The sequence below is a fragment of the Rhinatrema bivittatum genome, chromosome 8 (genome assembly GCF_901001135.1).
Source record: "Rhinatrema bivittatum chromosome 8, aRhiBiv1.1, whole genome shotgun sequence".
Taxonomy (NCBI): domain Eukaryota; kingdom Metazoa; phylum Chordata; class Amphibia; order Gymnophiona; family Rhinatrematidae; genus Rhinatrema; species Rhinatrema bivittatum.
In genome coordinates, this window is record NC_042622.1 from 244300553 (window position 1) to 244325303 (window position 24751).

Sequence of the window (24751 nt, forward strand, 5' to 3'; positions counted from 1 at the left end):
CTGGCTAGACCCAAGGTTTTGAAACATTTCCCCTGCAGAACTGCTAAATAATTTTCCGCTCAAGTAGAAAGCATTCTCAGAGGCAGGTTTGGGGAGGGCTTCATGGGGAGAGGATAAATGGGCATATCTGAGAGTTACCTCCCCTGCCTGGGGGAAAGCAGATGTGGGCGTCCACAGTGCTTGTGCCTTTCAGCCAGGTTAAAAGGGATGTTCCCAGGGCGGGGAGGAAAACCGGCGAGTGTACATTACATTTTGTTTTGTGCTATTCTACCTCGACCGTCTGCCTGCACAAATAGGTAGAAAGCATATGCACCGGTTTTCGAAGGGGAGCTGCTTGGGTGGTTTGCCTCTTGAAAATTAGGTGCACAGCCCACACATTAGTAGTGCAGGCATACTTTGCAGCTATACGGCCCCCTGTAAGACTTCAGGGTCCTGACTTTCAAGAGGCATGGCTCTCTAGTGTCCAAAACCAGAAAATGTCAAGTCTGGAGCCTCACTTCGAGGCTTTTAATTAGCAAAACGTGGCTTCAAGAGGGTGCTTGCAGGTCCTGCCATGCGGATTGCCTGCCTAAATGGCAGCCATAGGGTGGGAGCGGAGGGAGGCCCTCCCTCAGGATCCACTGGGCTGAGTGAGGCTTAAGGTAAGGCACCGCTACTGCTGAACATGGGGGTCCTTTGCCGAAGCATGACCTCCCGCCCCAGAATCCAAACGTTACCTCCCATGGGAGCTAATCCTGCAGCCATCCCTTCTGCAGGAGGCTGGGTGGGAAGGACACCTGCAGGAGGTGGAGGCAGAGCAGGCAGTGCTGTCATGCAGCTTCCTGTTTGAAGCTTCTGGTCTCCGGACACGCACCCCCAAAACACTGACGACCAACGAGTCCTGGCTGCACTGGGAGTTCATAGAATAGGAGCTGACGGTAAGGAAAATTCCCATTAGAAAGATTGTATCCCACTGCTGGCGTTACTGTTGGATCTGTTTTAAGTGAGTGAAACACAGTAAGTCTGTTTAATTCGCCTGCCAAACAGTTGTAAAGGAGGGTAAACATTTAGTGATCGGCTCTTTAGCTAATGTCATTCTCGCACGGCACACTCGAAGCAGATTAAGGAAAGGCGTGCTAGTAGAGGTAAGCAGGACTGTTAAAGGAATACATTTAATTTCCTGGGCTTTAATGGTTAACCTCCTCTCTTCTGTACGGGGCAACTTTTGGAAGATTCCAAGATTAGAATTGTCAAAGACGCTCATCTGTAGGAGCTCTCACAGCCACATGGGTCACTTCTTCAGACTGCACCCATCTCAGAAAGGGACAGAGAGCAGTGTTGGATAATCGCATCGATACAAAGGCCACAGGTGCTTTTTACCCAGAGGTTCTGCACCGGTTCTCAATGGATAGGAACGCACGTACTTTCCCTTTTGAAAATTGCCCCAGGGCAAAATTCCCTGCAGACATTTGCACCTGCTTTCTTTTGTGGATTCTTTTCCCCATAGAAAATACCGTGCGCGGTGTTGAAAATGCAATCTCTGCATGTTATATTCATCCCCTAACCTAAATATGCCCCCTCCCCCTTCCCAGAAATGTCGGCCCTTTTCTCTGGGTAACTTGGTATTTGCCCGGGTAAATGGCTTTTGAAAATGTTCCTCCCTGAGGGCAGTTTTGTAGTCCTTTTCTCATGCAGTTTGCAGGTCACCTGCAAGCTTGTTTTCCAAGGGAAATTCCCTGCAGGCCTTCTGTTTTCACGCACACCACAGGCACAAACACCTCCCCTGGACTTTGCGTCTTCATCGTGCCAGGCGCTAAGCACGTGCCGAGGTTAATCACCACATGTGCTTTCCCTCCTCTGACCTACCCCACACCCTTTGACCTGCGTGGTGAGACAGGGAGCACACTTTCACCTGCACTGGGGGTGGGGTGGGTCGATGCAGCGCTTTTTATGCAGGTAAGTGGTCTTTTTTTAAGTTAGCGGATTCCCTTTTCTCATGTTCCATCTTTTTCTGGCTTTCTAAAATATGGAGCAGCAGCAGCAGCAAATGGAGAGTAGAAGGGATTACTGTTAATTAGTGATTCTGAGGATTTAACCCTTTATGACCCAATTTCTTTTAAGATGCTCTCCTCTAAATAGGACATGGGGACATAGTGGGTTAAGTTGGTTGGTTTTGGCTGCTTTGTTACTGGAGCTGGGTTAGCGAGGGCTGTGCTAAAATTGGTGGTGGCTGGGTGGGTTAAATATCTGGCAGGGGTATAGTAATGGCAAGATGTTAGATTATTGATGTGGGCTGTCCTGGGTTTATTAAATTTTCTGGCAAGGGTATAGCTTTCATATGATTTTGTTTTTATGTTGACATTTTTAACTTGAGCATTTTGTCTATGCTGGAGTCCAGTTTTCTTTTTTTTTTTTGTCTATTATGTTTCGGTTTGTTTGGTTTCTTTGTTTTTCTGTTTGATGTATTCGTGTATTTTTGTTTATCTAAAATGTTTTTTTTACCTACACCCGCCAAAGTTCAGGGTGGGGTACTTAGTAACACAGACACAAAAAACCCATAAAAATAATGCAAAATGTCATTAGCTGTGGGAAACACATCAATTGTTCCTGTGCATGTACTGTGCTCAGCACTTCGGGTGGTTGTCCAACCTGGGAAATGGTATATAAAGAGGATTTTTTTTTTTTTTTTTTTTTAAATAAAACGCTTTTGGAAATTGTCCATTCCCCAGGATTACAACTTGCAAAGAGACTGTTTCAGGGGGTACCAGCACCCTGTACTGGAAGATTCCCTTGAAGGGAGGGTTGGCAACGGAAAGAGGGAGATGCATTAGAGTCAGGGGCTCCAACTCAATCAGATGTCGGCACCACTGCAAAGTCCATGTGTACGGTTTGCACCCTCCCTCCCTCCCCCTGCCTGTGGCCTTGCCCCAGTTTTCAAAGGGAAAGTACTTGGGTACTTCTGGTGAATAATGTGCCTAGCTTTGAAAATGCTGCCTCCTAATGCAAGTAAAAATATGTGCATTGTGCAACCCTGCGTGTATCCGGAACCTGGCAAAGGGTAGGCAATCTTTCAGACAGCGCTTTTACCTGGGTAAGTGGCTTTGAAATGTTCTCCTCTTATCTCCTGCATATTTATTCTGGACAGCCTGACGACCAGTTCGGCTGGGGCACTGCTGAGGGTTGGGTCGAAAACTTTTGTGTTTTAGATACAACAACTCCTGGTCCACTGCTTATCAGTTTTGAGGAAAAACAGGACTTTCCTCTCATAGAAACACAGAATATGTTGGCAGGCAAGGTCCATCTAGTAGTTTCTACCTAATTTACTTTCTGGTGCAATGCCATAGACCCTAGTTGGTCTCTTGGCTTTCACTCTTATAACTAGGTATTGTTTGTGCTTATCACCAGGCTTTCTTGAACTTGGTTACTGTTTTTTTCCCCTAGGAGGCCTTTCATAACATGTTGCCATACTGGGTTAGATCAAGGGTCCATCAAGCCCAGCATCCTTTGTCCAATAGTGGCCAGTCTAAGTCACAAGTATCTGGCAAGTATCCAAACATTACATAAATTCCATGCTACTACTGCTGGCAACAATCAGTGGCTATTCCCTATTAATTAATACCAGTTTATAGACTTTTCCTCCAGGAACATATCCAACCCTTTTTTAAACCCAGCTACACTAGCTGCTTTAACCACATCCTCTGGCAACAAATTCTAGAGCTTAATTGCACGTTGAGAAAGAGAGAATTTTCTCTGATTTGTTTTAAATGTGCTACTTGGAACTTCATGGAGCACTCCCTAGGCCTGTATTATCCAAAAGGGTAAATAACCGATTCACCTTTACCCGTTCTAGACCTCTCATGATTTTGTAGACCTCTATCATATCCCCCCTCAGCCGTCTCTTCTCCAAGCTGAACAGCCATAACCTCTTTAGCCTTTCCTCATAGGGGAGCTGTTCCATCCCCTTTATCATTATCTCATCATCCACCACTTGTCAAAAGACTGGCAGCTGCGATTATAGGTGAGAATGTCTGTCTTAGATTTACACAGTGGTGAAAGCCCTGGAAGACCTATGATGGTATCTCAGGCAAATAAGGCAAGTGCTACAGTCTAATATAGCTCTTTGAACATTTTTTCAAACCCTGCCAGTGAAACAGAGGAAGAAAGTATGGTGTTACTTTCTCGCTTACTCTAGGCTTGCACCGAATGGTCATTTGTTTGTCAGTGTCTGAATAATTGATTGTAGACGTTTAGGAGTCAGCCTAGTTCAGGAGAGGTCAGCCAGCATTGAGTCTTGCTGACTGCCACCTCCACTGGCTGCAGATGTTTTCTGGCAGGCCTCGCAGCTGTATGCAGTGTATTTGAGCATCTGTGAGGTGAAATCTTTCATTTTAGCGTGACCTGATGTGACCTCTGGGCCACTGCCTTCCATCGACTTTTCTTTTTTAGTTTTTTTTAGAAAGGTGCTTCGGGGCAGAATGTGTGCAGGCGGAGAATTTCTAGACTTCGTTCAGTGAACCTTGACTACAGCTGAGTCCCGTTGCACTGAGCGCAAATCCCCATTTTTCTGGTACTTTCTTCCACCGTGGTCTGAAAAATACAACGGTGAGAAAAGTAGAAATAGAAAAGGGCAAAGCTGCAGCTTAGACTTTAATGATACGACAAATGATTATGCATTTAATAAACGTGCAGACTGCTGTGCCGTTCCCTGCATAGCTGTTTCTGACAATTAGACTGGGGGGTGGGGAGGATGACGACTCCCAAGGACTCGGAGAGATACCTTGTCTTGAGCCTAAGACCTTCGGTGCCCTCTCTTGTCTTTCGTTCTCCCTCTCCTTGTGAATTTCCTCTGGGAGGCAACCTGAACCCTGCCAGTGCCAAGGCGCAGAAGGCCTGAATAGTGAATACTGACCTCGATGCCCAGCCCCGTCGCAGTCCAGTGGCCTGGGCTCTACCCTTTTTGAGTCTGGCCCTTCCTGACCATGCAAGATTAGCACGACTTGCGAGTCTTCTGGGATGACTGCACTAGTCAGGCTAGAAACTCGAGGGATGTTTGTCTTCAGACTCGCTTCCTTAATCCCGCTCTTTAGTAGAATAGCATCTAAATATACATTTCTGTTCAGTGGTAATAGTGACTGGGGCTATAACTACCATTATTACTATCCATCATTTTTCCAGCTCTGCTAGGTGTACACATAAGAGACAGTTCCTGCTCTGCGGAGCTTACCGTCTAGTCAAGATACTGACCAAGACAAGGCTTTAGGAAACACATTCATTTATATTAAACATGATTAAAAACCAAACTGCTGCACGGATGTGATTTGTCAGCTGTTTTGCGCCTTCTCTCCCCTACCTGTCTGTACCACTTGGCTCTTTTAAGAACCCAATTACCTGCAATGTTCTTGTCCGGTATGTGGCCAAGGGATTTAATTCCCACTCTGTATGAGGAAAGTAATGAGTGTGAAGCCCAGCAGAGGTTCCCAGGCCATGGTGATGCTGCCTGCACCGTATTACTCTGCCTTGCAGCTGGCTCTGGAGTGGAGAGCTATCGATAGGACAGCCTTGTTATGTAGGATCTCGCCTCCTTTTAGCCAATTTAATGTACTCTGGTTTCCCAAACAGAAATGCATCGGCTCCGGTCCATGTGATGTATGGGTTCCAAGATAATGGTGATTTGGTGGATGCAGCAGCTTTCGTCCAAAGCGAATCTCATCATGCTTTACTGTTCTAAGGCTCTGAACTGTGTAGAGACTGCTACCGCTGGGCTGGGTGGCCTGGAAGCACATTTTGCAACCTGGAGTTAATGACACTGTTTTAGCTCTTGGGGATTTGAATTTGGTAGCCCAGGTCACAGTCGGCGGTAGAGAAGTAGCTCCCCCAGTCAAGCTATGGAAGATCCTACCCGGTGGTATCCTGGTTGCTTATTCCTCACTTTCACGCCGATACAGTAAGGACGCATAAGAAAAAGTGCGGCAGTGCCGGGCGCCCGCTCGTTTGCCGTGCACACAATTTGGTTCACATATCGCTCGAGTCAGTATTCAAATGAGACGCAAATGCAAGCCGCGTGCAAAGCGCGTCTGTGAAGCGGTAGACATGCGCAATCCATTTTACTGTGTAGAGCGATATACGGCGCCTATACAGTATCCTGGGTGCGCTGGTACCTGTCATTTCAAATGTCATTTTAAATGTCTTTCCACCAGGTAAGTTCTTTTCTACAGACCCCGCTGCCTTGAGCACCAGGCTGGACGACCAAGCCGCGACCTCGGACGTCCGGCTTGGGCGTCCAGCCGGGCGCTCAAGGCAGCGTCGGGAAGGCCCATACAGGAAACCCTATTATTTACTATCTATATTTAAAATATTTATGCTACTCCAGCCAGGTGCTCAAGGCAGCGGGAAGGTCCATGAACGGACGTCGCGACCTCCCGCTGCCTTAAGTCTTGAGCTGCAACAACTAGGACTCCCTGTGGCCCTCCAAAGAACTAGAGGGTGAGTAGCATAAATACTTTAAATATAGATAGTAAATAATAGGGTTTCCTGTATGGACCTGGCCAGGCACTTAGGACAGGGTTTAAGTATTTTCACATGAACGTACGCCGCGACCTCCCGCTGCCTTGAGCGCTCGGGAAGGTCGATGAACGGACCCTGCGACCTCCCTGCTAAACTGCTCCGCCACGCTCGGGGAGGAGAAGGGAAGGCTTTCGGGGTCTCCAGCTCCCCTCTCCTCGCAGGGGGGGGGGGCGGGGTTGTCGCCTGTAGAGAAGGTTGAAGGAGGGATCCAGAGGGGGCGAAGATACCGCTCAAGGCAGCGGGAATCTGACTGAACACCACAATAACGCCAGGGTCAGGGTAGGTGGTAAATTTGCAGGTTAAAGACGCAGCAAAATAGCTGGTTAAAAAGGCGATAATCTGGGCGCATGTTACTGTATCGGAGGGAATAGCTAAGGACGCGTAAACCTGGATACTAAATCGCGGGTTCGCCTTACACGTCCAAATTGTGCGTCCAAAGCGGGTTAGAAATGGGGTAACTGCGGCCGCGCTTTACTGTATCGGCCTATTTGTTCTAAGGCTCCCTTCACCTGCCCTAATAATCCCACAGCCAGCCGGGTTTTCAGGATTTTCACAAATGAATATGCATGTGAGAAATCTGCATTCCTGGGAGACCTAGCAATATCCTGAAAATCTGTCCGGCTGTGGGATTATCAGGACAGGCCTGGGAAGCCCTGGTTTATTGCTTCATTGCGCTGCAGGCACACAGTCAGCGAGATCGCCAGCTCCTATAACATAATCCAGGGAGGGAGGGTCACATAACTTGGGTTAAGTTTTAAACCAGCATCCTACAGGTGAAAGGCCAGTCCTCTGAGCCACTCTGTCTCCTAAAAATTATCTTTTTTTTTTAAAACCACCCAACTGCCAGGCAAACTCACCTATGTTAGATCCTATGAAGGAAAAGCCTTGCCTTGTCAGATGAAGCAAAATAATAATAAGCTAAAACATCCTGAAGAAAACGGTGCATCCCCTATAATCCCATTTAATAAACAGAGATGCCTTTAATTGTTGTAGTCTGGATAGTGGAGGAATGTGTGGCATCAAACATTGTTTATTTGACTCTTGTGCAGAGAGATGACGGCGAGATTTCAGACTCCAGAAGGAAAGGAGCGTCTTGCACGGATATGGTTAATGTTAGAAACATCTCCTGATGTCTCGGCAGCCTCCCACTCCCCACAACCCCAAGCCCCTTCAGAGGCCTTCCTGCCAGCCTGCTGAGCAGAGACTTGATGCCAAGTACCGTACATTGTAGCACGCCGAGTCCAGCATGGATTGTGTTTGTGAAGGACTGACGACATCGGGAAGAAGATCCAGGGAATTATATTTTCAGGAGCTTTCTGGGTGGTAGTTACAACCCTAAAGTACACATTGGGGAAGGGAGCGTGGGAGCTGGGTTCCATATGGGAATTTGTGTGTGCCTTTACCCATGGTGTACAAATTGCTCCTGGGCAGCTGAATGGCCCATTTTGGTTTTTATTTGCCAACATTTATTATGCTGCTATTTGTGCCTATTGCCTCAAGAGCATCTCCTTATCTTTAGGATGCAAAGAGCTCCTGGCTCTCAGAGAACGAGTCCGATCTCTGGAGGCAAGAGTGGCAGACCTGGGAGGAGCTGAGGCAGACAGAGAGGTATATAGATGAGACCTTCAGGGACATAGTAGCCAAGTCCCAACTTCAGACTGGCATCCCTGGTGCTGCCTTGGAGGAAGAAGGTCTCATGATTGGAGAGCATCAACCTAATGCAGCAGGAAAGGATCCTGAAGCAAGGACCTGCTCTCCAGGTGATGCATTGTCCTTTCGCACCGAGGATGTGTCTCCCAGGGCTACTGCCCAGGAGGAAAGGGTTAGGTCGTCCGTCATAGTTGGTGATTCGATCATTAGGCATGTAGACAGCTGGGTGGCTGGTGGGCATGAGGATCGCCTGGTAACATGCCTACCTGGCGCGAAGGTGGCAGACCTCACACGTCACCTAGATAAGGTTTTAGACAGTGCTGGGGAGGAGCCGGCTGTCATGGTACATGTGGGCACCAATGACATAGGAAAATGTGGGAGGGAGGTTCTGGAAGCCAAATTTAGGCTCTTAGGTAGAAAGCTTAAATCCAGAACCTCCAGGGTACCATTCTCTGAAATGCTCCCTGTTCCACGCACAGGTCCCCAGAGGCAGGCAGAGCTCCTGAGTCTCAAAGCGTGGATGAGACGATGGTGCAAAGAAGAGGGATTCAGTTTTGTTAGGAACTGGGGAACCTTTTGGGGAAGGGGGAGTCTCTTCCGAAGGGATGGGCTCCACCTTAACTAGGGTGGAACCAGACTGCTGGCGCTAACCTTTAAAAAGGAGATAGAGCAGCTTTAAACTAGAACAAAGGGGAAAGCCGATAGTCGCTCAGCAGTGCATGGTTCGGAGAGAGGTATCTTCAAAGGATACTAAAGATGCATTAGAATTAGGGCATCCCGACAGTGAGGTTCCAATTATAAGAAATGTAGTCCAAGTGCCTGTAACTAAAAACTCAGCTGAGCTAAAAAATTCTAACTTATCCCTATCAATTAAAAAGCAGAATGAAAATACAAACAAAAAACAAACTTTGAAATGTTTATATGCTAATGCCAGAATTCTAAGAAGTAAGATGGGAGAATTAGAATGTATAGCAGTGAATGATGACATAGACTTAATTGGCATCTCAGAGACATGATGGAAGGAGGACAGCCAATGGGACATTGCTATACTGGGATACAAACTATATCGCAATGACAGAGAGGAGCACCCGGGAGGCGGTGTGGTGCTTTATGTCTGGGATGGCATAGAGTCCAACAGGATAAACATCCTGCATGAGACTAAATGGGTAGAAATCTCTTGTGTGCCGGGGAAGACTATAGTGATAGGAGTATACTACCATCCACCTGGTCAAGATGGTAAGACTGATGGTGAAATGCTAAGAGAAATTAGGGAAGCTAACCAAATTGGTAGAGCGGGAATAATGGGAGACTTCAATTACCCCAATATTGACTGGGTAAATGTATCATCGGTACATGCTAGCGATATAATGTTCCTGGATGGAATAAATGACATTTTTATGGAGCAATTGGTCCAGGAACCGACAAGAGAGGGTGCAATTTTAGATCTAATTCTCAGTGGAGGACAGGATTTGGGGCCGCTTGGCAATAGTGATCATAATATGATCAAATTTGAATTAATGACTGGAAGGGGGACAGTAAGCAAATCCACGGCTCTCGTGCTAAACTTTCAACAGGGAAACTTTGATAAAATGAGAAAAATTGTAAGAAAAAAACTGAAAGGAGCAGCTACAAAGGTAAAAAGTGTGCAAGAGGCGTGTTCATTGTTAAAAAATACCATCCTAGAAACACAGTCCAGATGTATTCCACACATTAAAAAAGGTGGAAAGAAGGCAAAACGATTACCTGTATGGTTAAAAGGGGAGGTGAAAGAAGCTATTTTAGCCAAAAGATCTTCATTCAAAAATTGGAAGAAGGATCCAACAGAAGAAAATAGGATAATGCATAAGCGTTGGCAAGTTAAATGTAAGACAGAAACAGAAAGTCAGTGAATTGATATCCTAGGGCACTTACAAAATCACAGATGGATATGGTCTTACTTCTCTCACAGCATCACCATCTGTATATCCAGGTCAGGAAGCCAAAAGTGTAGGACTAAGTTGACAATAGCCACTGCTATTACTAACAACGGTAACATGGGATAGACTTAGGTTTTTGGGTACTTGCCAGGTTCTTATGGCCTGGATTGGCCACTGTTGGAAACAGGATGCTGGGCTTGATGGACCCTTGGTCTGACCCAGTATGGCATATTCTTATGTTCTTATGTTCTTAAGACATTGATAAGACAGGCTAAGAGAGAATTTGAAAAGAAGTTGGCTGTAGAGGCAAAAACTCACAGTAAAAACTTTTTAAAATATATCCAAAGCAGAAAGCCTGTGAGGGAGTCAGTTGGACCGTTAGATAATCGAGGGGTTAAAGGGGCACTGAAAGAAGATAAGGCCATCGCGAAAAGATTAAACGATTTCTTTGCTTCTGTGTTTACTGAAGAGGATATTGGGGAGATACCTGTTCCAGAGAAGGTTTTCATGGGTAATGATTCAGATGGACTGAACCAAATCACGGTGAACCTAGAAGATGTGGTAGGCCTGATTGATAAACTGAAAAGTAGTAAATCACCTGGACTGGATGGTATACACCTCAGGGTTCTGAAGGAACTAAAAAATGAAATTTCAGACCTATTAGTAAAAATTTGTAACCTATCATTAAAATCATCCATTGTACCTGAAGATTGGAGGATAGCTAATGTAACCCCAATATTTAAAAAGGGCTCCAGGGGTGATCCGGGAAACTACAGACCGGTTAGCCTGAATTTAGTGCCAGGAAAAATAGTGGAACGTGTTCTAAGCATCAAAATCACAGAACATATAGAAAGACATTGTTTAATGGAAAAAGTCAGCAAGGCTTTACCCAAGGCAAGTCTTGCCTCACAAATCTGCTTCACTTTTTTGAAGGAGTTAATAAACATGTGGATAATGGTGAACCGGTACATGTAGTGTACTTAGATTTTCAGAAGGCGTTTGATAAAGTTCCTCATGAGAAACTTCTAGGAAAAGTAAAAAGTCATGGTATAGGTGACGATGTCCTTTCGTGGATTACAAACTGGCTAAAAGACAGGAAACAGAGAGTAGGATTAAATGGACAATTTTCTCAGTGGAAGGGAGTGGGCAGGGAGTGCCTCAGGGATCTGTATTGGAACCCTTACTTTTCAATATATTTATAAATGATCTGGAAAGAAATACGACGAGTGAGGTAATCAAATTTGCAGATGATACAAAATTGTTCAGAGTAGTTAATTCACAAGCAGATTGTGATAAATTGCAGGAAGACCTTGTGAGACTGGAAAATTGGGCATCGAAATGGCAGATAAAATTTTATGTGGACAAGTGCAAGGTTATGCATATAGGGAAAAAAACCCATGCTATAATTAAACAATGTAAGTTTCCATATTAGGTGCTACCACCCAAGAAAGAGATCTAGGCGTCATAGTGGATAACACATTGAAATCGTCGGTTCAGTGTGCTGCGGCAGTCAAAAAAGCAAACAGAATGTCGGGAATTATTAGGAAGGGAATGGTGAATAAAATGGAAAATGTCATAATGCCTCTGTATCGCTCCATGGTGAGACCGCACCTTGAATACTGTGTACAATTCTGGTCGCCGCATCTCAAAAAGGATATAATTGCAATGGAGAAGGTACAGAGAAGGGCAACCAAAATGATAAGGGGAATGGAACAGCTCCCCCATGAGGAAAGACTAAAGAGGTTAGGACTTTTCAGCTTGGAGAAGAGACGGCTGAGGGGGGATATGATAGAGGTGTTTAAAATCGTGAGAGGTCTAGAACGGGTAGATGTGAATCGGTTATTTAGTCTTTTGAATAATAGAAAGACTAGGGGGCACTCCATGAAGTTAGCATGTGGCACATTTAAAACTAATCGGAGAAAGCTCTTTTTCACTCAACGCACAATTAAACTCTGGAATTTGTTGCCAAAGGACATGGTTAGTTCAGTTAGTATAGCTGTGTTTAAAAAAGGATTGGATAAGTTCTTGGAGGAGAAGTCCATTACCTGCTATTAATTAAGTTAACTTAGAGAATAGCCACTGCCATTAGCAATGGTAACATGGAATAGACTAAGTTTTTGGGTACTTGCCAGGTTCTTATGGCCTGGATTGGCCACTGTTGGAAACAGGATGCTGGGCTTGATGGACCCTTGGTCTCACCCAGTATGGCATGTTCTTATGCTCTTATATTCTTATCTGTGTTTTCAGTTACAGCTCCATATTAAAAAAACAGCCAAACAGGTTAGATAACCGGATAACTTTGTCTGGTTTTCTTTATCTAGATATCCAATGGAACTTAACCCAAATAAGCCTTGCACTGAATATCTGGCTAAAGTTATCCAGGTACCCTTTGGCCAGGTTTTCCTGCAGGCCAACATGTCTGTGCAGATTTATCTGGATAGCACTCCATCTGATGCTAGCCCTCACTTACATAGAAACATAGAAATGACGGCAGAAGAAGACCAAACGGCCCATCCAGTCTGCCCAGCAAGCTACGCAGTTTATCCATTTTTTTTAATCTTCCCCCCCCCCCCCTTTTTTCTCCCTCCCACCCGTCACTATTGGCTTCCAGCACCCTCCGGCCCCAATTCCCTTCCACCCCTCCACCAATGCAGAGAGCAGCGCCGTATCCGCATCCCAGTGAACATCCAGCTCAATCAGGGGTAGCAACCGCCGCAAGAAGCGGCCACACCCCTGCCCCATACTCTTACCCACCTCTGTTTTGTTTGTTTTTTTGTTTTTTTTGGAGATGGCAGCCCTCCATCCTTCCGCTCCGTGAAGGTGGAACACAAACCACTGGCCACTGGCATCCCGCTCCGTGAATGGCTCTGTGGCTACTGCCGCTCCGTGCAGTGTTTTACCGCCTCCTCTATATTTACGCCCACTAGACTTGATGGATCCACAGTGTTTATCCCACGCCCCTTTGAAGTCTTTCACAGTTTTAGACTTCACCACTTCCTCCGGAAGGGCATTCCAGGCATCCACCATCCTTTCCGTGAAGAAATACTTCCTGACATTGGTTCTTAGTCTTCCTCCCTGGAGCCTCAGCTCGTGACCTCTGGTTCTGCTGATTTTTTTCCGACGGAAAAGGTTTGTCGTTGTCTTTGGATCATTAAAGTTTTTCAAGTATCTGAAAGTCTGAATCATATCACCCCTGCTCCTCCTTTCCTCCAGGGTGTACATATTTAGATTCTTCAATCTCTCCTCGTATGTCATCCGATGAAGATCCTCCACCTTCTTGGTCGCCCTTCTCTGTACCGCTTCCATCTTGTCTTTGTCTCTTTGTAGATACGGTCTCCAGAACTGAACACAGTACTCCAGGTGAGGCCTCACCAAGGACCTGTACAAGGGAATAATCACTTCCCTTTTCTTACTCGATATTCCTCTCTCTATGCAGCCCAGCATTCTTCTGGCTTTTGCTATCGCCTTGTTGCATTGTTTCGCAGACTTCATATCATTAGACACTATCACCCCAAGGTCCCTCTCCTGCTCCGTGCACATCAGCCTTTCCCCCCCCCCCATCTAATACAGTTCATTCGGATTTCCACTCCCCATATGCATGACTTTGCACTTCTTGGCATTGAATCTCAGCTGCCATATCTTCGACCACTCTTCCAGTTTCCTTAAATCCCGTCTCATTCTCTCCACTCCTTCCGGCGTGTCCACTCTGTTGCAGATCTTAGTGTCATCCGCAAAAAGACAAACCTTACCTTCTATCCCGTCCGCAATGTCGCTCACAAAGATATTGAACAGGACCGGTCCCAAAACCGATCCTTGTGGTACACCACTTAAAACCGCTCTCTCTTCAGAGAAAGTTCCGTTTACCATCACACATTGTCTTCTGTCCGTCATGCAATTTGCAATCCAGGTCACCACCTCGGCACTCACTCCTAAGCTTCTCGTTTTATTCACCAGTCTCCTGTGTGGAACCGTATCAAAAGCTTTGCTGAAATCCAAGTAGATGACATCGAGCGCTCTTCCTTGATCCAATTCCTTGGTTACCCAGTCAAAAAAGTCAATCAGATTTGTCTGACAGGATCTTCCCCTGGTGAATCCATGTTGCCTCTGGTCCATCAATTCTCCTGACTGTAGATATTTCACTATTCTCTCTTTCAGCAGTGACTCCATTACTTTTCCCACCACTGAAGTGAGGCTAACTGGTCTGTAGTTGCCAGCCTCCTCCCTGTTCCCACTCTTGTGAAGCGGGACCACCACCGCTCTTCTCCAATCTCTTGGTACCACTCCTGTTTCTAGGGATCTATTGAACAGGTCACATAGCGGACCTGCCAGAACATCTCTGAGCTCCCTCAGTATCCTTGGATGAATCCCATCAGGCCCCATGGCTTTGTCCACTTTCAGATTCTTTAGCTCTTCCCATACATTTTCTACTGTAAAAGGATTTTCATCTATTCCACTTCCCTCCAGTTTCTTGTTGTGTAGAGATGGTCCTTCTCCAGGGTCTTCTTTAGTGAACACAGAGCTGAAGTATTCGTTTAATATTTCTGCCATTTCTTCATCTCTCTCCACACATTGATCATTTCCACCTTTCAATTTCACTATACCACTTTGGACCTTTCTCTTTTTGCTGATGTATCTGAAAAATGTTTTGTCACCATTTTTTATCTCCTTGGCAATCCTCTCTTCCGCTTGACTTTTTGCCAACTTGATTAATTTAATATGGAGCTGTAACTGAAAACACAGAAACATATGTTTATATTGGGGCATAAAGTCTGTTTTAAAGCAATTGATCAAAAAGGACAGATAAACTTCCAGAAGTGACCTGATCTAACTGGATTGGGTGTGTCTCAGACCTTGGGGGAGGTAAAGTTAGTGAGAAGGAGAGCCATTGTGGTCAGTGAAGAGGCTGGAGTACATTTTTGGTCTGGTTCTTTGCTAATTCGTTTGCTTTAAGATTCAGTATACCTGCATTTCTCTTATTGTAGAGCTGTCTTTATAATCTGTTTAACATTGGCCCATAAGTACTGAGAGATCATTTAATAGATAGAGGACTATTAATGTTCCAGGACGTGCCCTGCTTTACCCAGCTTGTCCCAGGTTAAACTGTTTAACTCCCTCCTACCCTACCCCTCTACCCACCCACCCCTGGGGCTTGTTTTCTAATAAAGACTGCCTAACTTAACATTAGCAGCAAGATAAATTAGTACATTGATAAGTCAAGGAAATACAAATCAAATATTACCAAAATGAGGACTATCCAATGTAACTGCTGTGGAGCCTGTATTCTGAGGGAAAGCATCTGGAAACTTAGAGCTTGCCCAATTTGTGCACAACTCTCTTCCTTGAAAAAGGAGCTGACTGAGGTTAAAGCTCAATTAGCTTCAATTACAAGTATTACACCCACATTGCATTACTCAGAAAATAATTCCCCAATATCACAGAGGAGAGCTGGAGGCATGGCACTTGCCATGCCTCCAGCCCTCCTCACTTTCACCCTCCTCACTCCAGCTCTCCTCACTTTCAGTCCAGGTAACTTTGTGGGCATCAATAGTTTGTGTGCACATGGTTATCCAGACAAATGGGGATATTTTTAAAGAACCAGATTTATGAGGGTGAAAGCCATTGTCTGCCCACATAAATCTTTCAAATATGGACTTTTCATCATCTGTAGGGACTGTCTAATGTCTACCCAGTCAGTTTCTGCAGCAGCGCTTCCCAAACCTATCCTGGTGACCCTACAGCCACTCAAGTTTTCATATGCATGAGGTATATTTGCATATATTGGTCAGCAATGCATGCAAGTTTATCTCCTGCACATTCCGTGGGGATGTCCTGAACACATCTGGCCTTGGAGTCACCAGTGCAGGTTTGGGAAACCTCTTTTATTTATTATTTTCTGCAGATAGGTTCTTTCATCAGATCTACACTATAAGTGTTGAGGAATATAAATACAGTATCTTGATAAGAGAAACAAGGATTGTTGTATTTGCTGTGAGTCATCATGATAAATGTATGTGTCTGTATCTATATGTATATATGTGCATGTGTCTATACTGTGTATGTGTATACACTGCCTACATGACATCTGCTGTATTATTGAATGAGGAACGTCCTCTTTTCTTATTCATTTGTAACTTGTAAAGAATGAATGACTCTTCATCCTTTTGCTGATACTGAAAAGCACTTTAAGGGCAGTTTTCGGATAGCCCGCATAGCTGCATGGTACCCGGGCGCTTTTTATTGCCCGGGCCTTGTAACTAATTTTTCAAAAAGAAACTACCCGGGTTATTTGTAGGGATGGCGAGGGAGGGTAAAAAAGCTTGTGGAAGTCTTCAAAATCCCCATGTACACCCTCCTACCTAACTCCCCTCCCCCACCCAGGAACACCTTAACTCCACTAAGTCCATGTGCCGTGGAAGCTCTCCTGTCTTTCTGAGCCAGATTAAGGGAGGGTAATTTTCAGACAGGCTGATGTACCTGGATAAACGGCTTTGCAAATGACCCTTATTATGCTCCTTATCTTCTGCAAATTAAGTGTCTGCGCATGCCAGTAATGTGAAGGTCCTCCTTAAGCCATGATCGTTCGAGCGGTGGTAAAAACCCAGCCTGGAGTTGGCGTATGGCACCCACAGCTTAAGGAATCTGTTGGCCCATCTGAGACTTATTTATTTATTTATTTTTAGTGCTGACCTAGGTTATAGAAATATGCGTGCATAAAATAACAGTTTTTAATTGAAAATAGCATTGCACATCACCCTGGGAATTAACTGTCGTAAATTGGGAGGTCGATATTCAAAAACCATGTAGACAGATAACTAACCGGCGATTTTAAAAGCTGTATGCGGCAAAAGTCTAGCTGCTAGAATTTAGCCACATGAGTGGGGGGCATTCTGGGGGTGGGTGGGAGGTGTTTCGGAGAGGAGCGGAGTTAGCCGCTTACCTTATGTGGCTAACTCTGGTTGCGCCACAGGGCTGTCCTAAAGTTAGCTATATAAACACATGTGGCTAAGCTTCAGACAGCTGGGTATATTCACTGGTGCCACGCTGCTAGTTAGCTGGGGATGTTTATCCTGCTAACTAGTCGAGCCGCTCAGCAGCGGAATATTGACCTCTATAGACCCTGCTTGTGAGGACAGATTGCACTCCATCCTTTGCTTCGGTAAGTTTACTCTTGATTTTTTTTTCCATATATTTCCATTGCAGGAGAACTAAGTTTCTTTGACCTTTTTGGCTTTCTTACTGCCAGTTTGACATGTTGTCGCCGGTGGCTGATGTCAAGATTCCAGACCCCCTTTTTTTTTTCCCCCCAAATTACTTGTCCACAGGAATAGTACATTTTCTGTGTATTTTAAATGGATGCGGAGGCTGCTGTACTTCACAGAATCAAAAATCACTAAACGTGGCTACCATGCTCCCCACTTGCCACTCTCTGGCATAGGACTGACCTGGCAGCTCTCAGTTCCCTCCTTTGGCCGCCATGTGGAATCCCAGCATGCACCTCACTTCCTGACACTAAGAGAGATCTCTTCAGAAGTAAGAGCAGGGTGACTCCCTCCCTCCCCGGTCACGTGAACAGGTTGATCCAGTCCAGATTCCTGCCTCCACCCCCCTCCTACCAGCACCTCCATGATGGCGTTGTAATTTTTTATTTTCTTAGGGGAAATCAACGGGGAAAATAAGAACTAGAAGTGTATGCTGTGGGCCAAAACCAGGATAGGCGCAGCCTGTTCAATTGACCCGGGGTGAGGTGGCAACCCTTGCTCAGAGTCGAGAGAAATCCGGAGGCTTACGTTTGAAGCTCGGCTCTGCCCCAGCCTATCCTATCCCTGGGGGCAATTTTTAACAGGCTGCCTGGCTTTCACCCACTATTTGTGTGACCGGCTGAGGTAGGGGGATACATTTTGAAAAACTGAATATGTGCACATACTTTTCCTCCCTCAAAATCAACACCCACTCCAGGATTGCCTCTTTTTTGTGTGTGTTTTTTTAACCCAGCTAAAAGTGAAAGCCCTTGTGTTCTAATTGGGTAGAAGAGCAGGGCAGTTTATCCTGGATAAATAGCTGTATAAATTGCTCTGTGTGTGACCTTGGGCAAGCTGCTCTGCCTTACGTTTTGGCTGTGGTTTTTAGTTGTGGTTAATGACAGCATTGTTTCAGCTCCCTCTTTATACATTTTAAAGAAATCCTTGCACCAGGTATGTTTGCCACATCTTCCATCTCAGAAATGCAAATTTCAAATGTATTAACCTCTCTTTTTGAAGAAAGACATAGTGTAGAGTAGAATGCCCCTTGAAATATACATTTTAATACAAATTATGATTACTATTAATGTGCTCTGTTTTGTTGTTGTTTTTTCTCTCTATTTTAGATCCGATGGGAGAAGAACATCACATTAGGGGAGCCTCCTGGGTTTTTGCACTCATGGTGGTGGTAAGAAACAAATTAATGTACTTGCAGTGTTGTTTACTATCACGGCCCTTCTGGAGAGGAGGGTGTCACTTTCATTTCACAATAGTGACACCCAGTGGCCAGATGCACGCATACTGTGTTTCAAAGGAAGCTGTGGTCTACGGCTCTTCACCTCCCTACTCCATTTCCCAGCAAGGACTGTTGCTGTTTGACTACGCAAGACGGGAAGTAGAGCGGGGGGGGGGGGAAGTTAAAAAAAATGAAGAGCAGTCCCTAAGCTGCTGTGAACGAAGGCTGATAGCCCTAGCTAGGGGCCTGTTCCGATTGAGCTGGACATGGAATGGTTATGTATTAGACCATCAGCAAGGGGATATGCTTTGTTTAGGCTGCGCATGTGATACCATTTTATGATGGTCAACAAGGACCAATTGCGGACCAGAATCGGTTAATCCCATCCACAGGGTGCAGGGTACTTTGTGCGTGAATGTCTCATAAGAACATAAGAAATTGCCATACTGGGTCAGACCAAGCCAGCATCCTGTTTCCAACAGTGGCCAAACCAGGTTACAAGTACATGGCAAGTACTCAAACACTAAGTATATCCAATGCTACTGATGTCAGTAAAAGCAGAGGCCATTTCCTAAGTCAACTTGATTAATAAGGCTAATGGACTTCTCCTACAAGAACTTATCCAAACCTTTTTTAAACCCAGCTACACTAACTGCACTAACCACATCCTCTGGCAACAAATTCCAGAGTTTAATTGTGCTTTGAGTGAAAAAGAATTTTCTCCAATTAGATTTAAATGTGCTACTTGCTAACTTCATGGAGTGCCCCCTAGTCCTTATATTATCTGAAAGAGTAAATAACTGATTCACATTTTCCCTTTCTAGACATCTCATGATTTTACACACCTCTATCATATTCCCCCTCAGCCGTCTCTTCTCCAAGCTGAACAGCCCTAATCTCTTTAGTATTTCCTCATAGGGGAGCTGTTCCATCCCTTTATCATTTTGGTTACTCTTCTCTGTACCATATCTTTTTTGAGATGCAGTGACAAGAACTGTGCACAGTACTCATTATGACATTTTACATTTTATTCACCATTCCCTTCGTAATAATTCTTAACATTCTCTTTGCTTTTTTGACTGCCGCAGTTCACTGAGCCGACGATTTTAAAGTATTATCCACTATGATGCCTAGATGTTTTTCCTGAGTGGTAGCTCCTAATATGGAACCTAACATCGTGTAACAACAGCAAGGGTTATTTATTCCTATATGCAATATCTTACACTTGTCCACATTAAATTTAATCTGCCATTTGGATGCCCAGTCTTCCAGTCTCGCAAGGTCCTCCTGCAATTTATCACAATCCGCTTGTGATTTAACTACTCTGAATAATTTTGTATCATCTGCAAATTTGATAACCTCACTCGTCGTATTCCTTTCCAGATCATTTATAAATATATTGAAAAGCACCGGTCCAAGTACAGATCCCTGAGGCACTCCACTGTTTACCCTTTTCCACTGAGAAAATTGTCCATTTAATCCTACTCTCTGTTTCCTTTATTTTAACCAGTTTGTAATCCATGAAAGGACATCGCCTCCTATCCCATGACTTTTTAGTTTTCTTAGAAGCCTCTCATGAGGAACTTTGTCAAACGCCTTCTGAGGAGGAATAGCCTAGTGGTTAGAGCAGTGGGCTATGAACCAGGAGACCAGGGTTTGAGTCCCACTGTTGCTCCTTGTGACCTTAGGCAAGTCACTTTACCCTCCATTGCCTCAGGTACAAAATTTAGATTGTAAACCCTCTGATGATCAGTTAATACCTACAGTCCTGAATGTAAACTGATGTGATATTTCAGATTGAATGTCAATAAATAAAATCCAAATACACTAAATCTACCAGTTCATCTTTATCCACATGTTTGTTAACTCCTTCAAAAAAAAAGAAGCAGATTTGTGAGGCAAGACTTCCTTGGGTAAATCCATGTTGACTGTGTTCCATTAAACCATGTGATTTTGATCTTTAGAATACTTTCCACTATTTTTCCCGGCACTGAAGTCAGGCTCACTGGTCTATAGTTTCCTGTATCGCCCCTGGAGCCCTTTTTAAATACTGGGGTTACATTGGCCACCCTTCAGTCTTCAGGTACAATGGATGATTTTAATGATAGGTTATAAATTTAACTAATAGATCTGAAATTTATGTTAGGAACCCTGCCCGCGGGGGAACCCGCGGGCAGGCACCTTACCCCATGCTTTGCTGCCGAGTCCGGCACGGCTGGACGCTGCCGAAGTCGGACCTTCCTTACGGCTGGAGCCGCGGACTTTCCTTCCTCACGCGGCCTGGACGCCACCTTGGTGTCCTGCTTCACTGCGGCAGGAACCGCGGACTTCTGTCTGCCACCTTCGCGGCTGGAGCCGCCGCCGTCGTCATGTTCATCTTCGTGGCTGGAAGCCACAAGCCCTGGCCTGGATTGGTGGCTGGAGCCGCCCCCGGGGCCTCCTGTGGTGGCTGGAGCCGCTGCCATCTTCGGGGCCTGCCTTCAGGCCCAGCCCTGCGTCTGCATCGACGTTGGTGCAGGATCGCTGTTCACGGTCCTGCACAGCCCTGCTGCTTCCTCTAGGCGTGCGGCCACGCTCTCTTCTGAATTTAAAGGGCCCACGGCCGGATATGCCCTGGGCCCATCTTTGTGATCATTTCCTGTGCTAGCCCTATAAAAGGGCTGTTGCTGAATTTCCTCGTTTCCTTGCATCGGAGTCACTTCAGTCCTGGAAGCTCCTGCCTGCCATAGCTCCGTCAGGTCTTCTGTCTTCTTCGTGGAGCTCCTCATCTCGTCTTGTCTTCTTGTTATGCCATATCTTCATTGCCTGAGGTCCCCGTCCAGATGACCTCGTGTCTCATCTCCTGATGTCTCACTTCCTGGTGTCCTAGCCTTCCTTGGTGTTCGTTCTTGCTCCAGAGCGTTCTGTTCTGCCGGCCGTGGATCTCCGAGTGACGGGTCGCCATCATGGGAGATGCCGGCAGTGGACTGGTGTCCTGTGCTCTTGAGCCGTCTTGTCCTGCCAGCCCTTGTGGAGCTCCGGATGACATCTGGCTCTATCGTCGAAGTTCTGCCTTGGCTGGATTCTTCCCTGTGCTTGTTCCGCTCTCCGCTTGGTCCATGACCAGCCTCCTCGGGCTGTGTAGGGTGCGCATTGGGACAGGGTGGTCCACGACCGCCCATTAGGTCCGCCCGTGAAGGTGGGCTGAGTAGGGCGCCCTGAGAGACAGTGCCAATGTTTACTTCCCCAGCTTCTCGTCTTGTCTGGATTGCAAGTTCCTCGTCCCGTCTCTGATGCCGTCGCATCAGCCTTGGTATCATGTCTTCAACAGCCCTGATGTCATGTCTTCGCTTCAACCCTCGTCTGTGATGCCGTCGCATCAACCTTGGTGTCATGTCTTCGTGTCAAGGCCTCCGTCTGCCCTCATTCTCAATCCGGCCTCCTGCTCCATGCCGTATCCAAGCGGCAGGTCCGAAAGGGCTCGGAACATTCAGAGGACCGTTCTCCTACCAACATCATCATGTTGTTGGCGCTGGGAGCTTGCAGGCTCGGCAGAGGGTAAGACCGTGTCTCTGCCATCCTGGGACACTTCGCCAACCCTCGGTTCGGTCCTGGATCCGTCTGGGGTCGGGCTGAGGCCCAAGGGCACACTAAAACACCCGCTATGTAACAATTTAAGAACATAAGAACATGCCATACTGGGTCAGACCAAGGGTCCATCAAGCCCAGCATCCTGTTTCCAACAGTGGTCAATCCAGGCCATAAGAACCTCCCAAGTACCCAAAAACTAAGTCTATTTCATGTTACCGTTGCTAGTAATAGCAGTGGCTATTTTCTAAGTCAACTTAATTAATAGCAGGTAATGGACTTCTCCTCCAAGAACTTATCCAATCCTTTTTTAAACACAGCTATACTAACTGAACTAACCACGTCCTCTGGCAACAAATTCCAGAGTTTAATTGTGCATTGAGTGAAGAAGAACTTTCTCTGATTAGTTTTAAATGTGCCACATGCTAATTTCATGGAGTGCCCCCTAGTCTTTCTATTATCTGAAAGACTAAATAACGATTCACATCTACCCGCTCTAGACCTCTCATGATTTTAAACACCTCTATCATATCCCCCCTCAGCCATCTCTTCTCCAAGCTGAAAAGTCCTAACCTCTTTAGTCTTTCCTCATAGGGGAGCTGTTCCATTCCCCTTATCATTTTGGTCGCCCTTCTCTGTACCTTCTCCATCACAATTATATACTTTATGAGATGCGGCGACCAGAATTGTACACAGTATTCAAGGTGGGGTCTCACCATGGAGCAATACAGAGGCATTATGACATTTTCCGTTTTATTCACCATTCCCTTCCTAATAATTCACAACATTCTGTTTGCTTTTTTGATTGCCGCAGCACACTGAACCGACGATTTCAATGTGTTATCCACTATGATGCCTAGATCTCTTTCTTGGGTGGTAGCACCTACTATGGAACCTAACTATAGCATGGGTTATTTTTCCCTATATGCAGTACCTTGCATTTATCCACATTAAATTTCATCTGCCATTTCGATGCCCAATTTTCCAGTCTCACAAGGTCTTCCTGCAATTTATCACAATCTGCTTGTGATTTAACTACTCTGAACAATTTTGTATCATCTGCAAATTTGATTACCTCACTCGTCGTATTTCTTTCCAGATCATTTATAAATATATTGAAAAGTAAGGGTCCCAATACAGATTCCTGAGGCACTCCACTGCCCACTCCCTTCCACTGAGAAAATTGTACATTTAATCCTACTTTCTGTTTCCTGTCTTTTAGCCAGTTTGTATTCCATGAAAGGTCATCGCCACTTATACCATGACTTTTAACTTTTCCTGGAAGCCTCTCATGAGGAACTTTATGAAAAGCCTTCTGAAAATCCAAGTACACTACATCTACCGGTTCACCTTTATCCACATGTTTATTAACTCCTTCAAAAAAGTGAAGCAGATTTGTGAGGCAAGACTTGCCTTGGGTAAAGCCATGCTGACTTTGTTCCATTAAACCATGTCTTTCTATATGTTCTGTGATTTTGATGCTTAGAACACTTTCCACTATTTTTCCTGGCACTGAAGTCAGGCTAACCGGACTAAGTTTCCCGGATTGCCCCTGGAGCCCTTTTTAAATATTGGGTTACATTAGCTATCCTACAGTCTTCAGGTACAATGGATGATTTTAATGATAGGTTACAAATTTTTACTAATAGGTCTGAAATTTCATTTTTTAGTTCCTTTAGCACCCTGTGGTGTATACCATCCGGTCCAGGTGATTTACTACTCTTCAGTTTATCAATCAGGTCTACCACATCTTCTAGGTTCACCATGATTTGGTTCAGTCCATCTGAATCATTACCCATGAAAACCTTCTCCGAAACGGGTATCTCCCCAACATACTCTTTAGTAAACACCAAAGCAAAGAAATCATTTAATCTTTCCGCGATGGCCTTATCTTCTCTAAGTGCCCCTTTAACCCCTCGATCATCTAACGGTCCAACTGACTCCCTCACAGGCTTTCTGCTTCGGATATATTTTAAAAAGTTTTTATTGTGAGTTTTTGCCTCTATGGCCAACTTCTTTTCAAATTCTCTCTTAGCCTGTCTTATCAATGTCTTACATTTAACTTGCCAACGCTTATGCATTATCATATTTTCTTCTGTTGGATCCTTCTTCCAATTTTTGAATGAAGATCTTTTGGCTAAAGTAGCTTCTTTCACCTCCCCTTTTAACCATGCCGGTAATTGTTTTGCCTTTTTTCCACCTTTCTTCAGAACCCTGGGGATGCATACCATCCAGTCCAAGTGATTTGCTACTCTTTAATTTGTCAATCTGGCCTACTACATCTTCCAGGTTCACAGTGATTTGGTTCAGATCATCTGACTCATCACTCTTGAACACCATCTCTGGAACCAGTATCTCCCCAACATCCTCATTAGTAAACACAGAAGCAAAGATTTAATTTGGTCTTTCTGCAATGGCCTTATATTCCCTAAGAGTCCCTTTAATCCCTCGGTCATCTAACGGTCCAACTGACTCCATCACAGGTTTCTTGCTTCGGATATATTTTTTAAAGTTTTTATTATGAGTTTTTGCCTCTACAGCCAACTTCATTTCAAATTCTCTCTTCGCCTGTCTTATCAATGTTTTACACTTACCTTGAC

At 45.2% G+C, this 24751-nt stretch overlaps 1 protein-coding gene across 2 annotated transcripts in view; it reads left to right on the plus strand.

The window, feature by feature from the left end:
• The window catches only part of SSBP4 (single stranded DNA binding protein 4), a 530243-nt gene that overhangs the window by 95144 nt on the left and 410348 nt on the right, over positions 1 to 24751 (plus strand). For both annotated transcript variants that reach the window (XM_029614396.1, XM_029614397.1), the window contains exon 3: positions 18475 to 18536. In XM_029614396.1, the coding sequence (XP_029470256.1) occupies positions 18475 to 18536 (62 nt within the window). The remainder of the gene's footprint in view (positions 1 to 18474; positions 18537 to 24751) is intronic.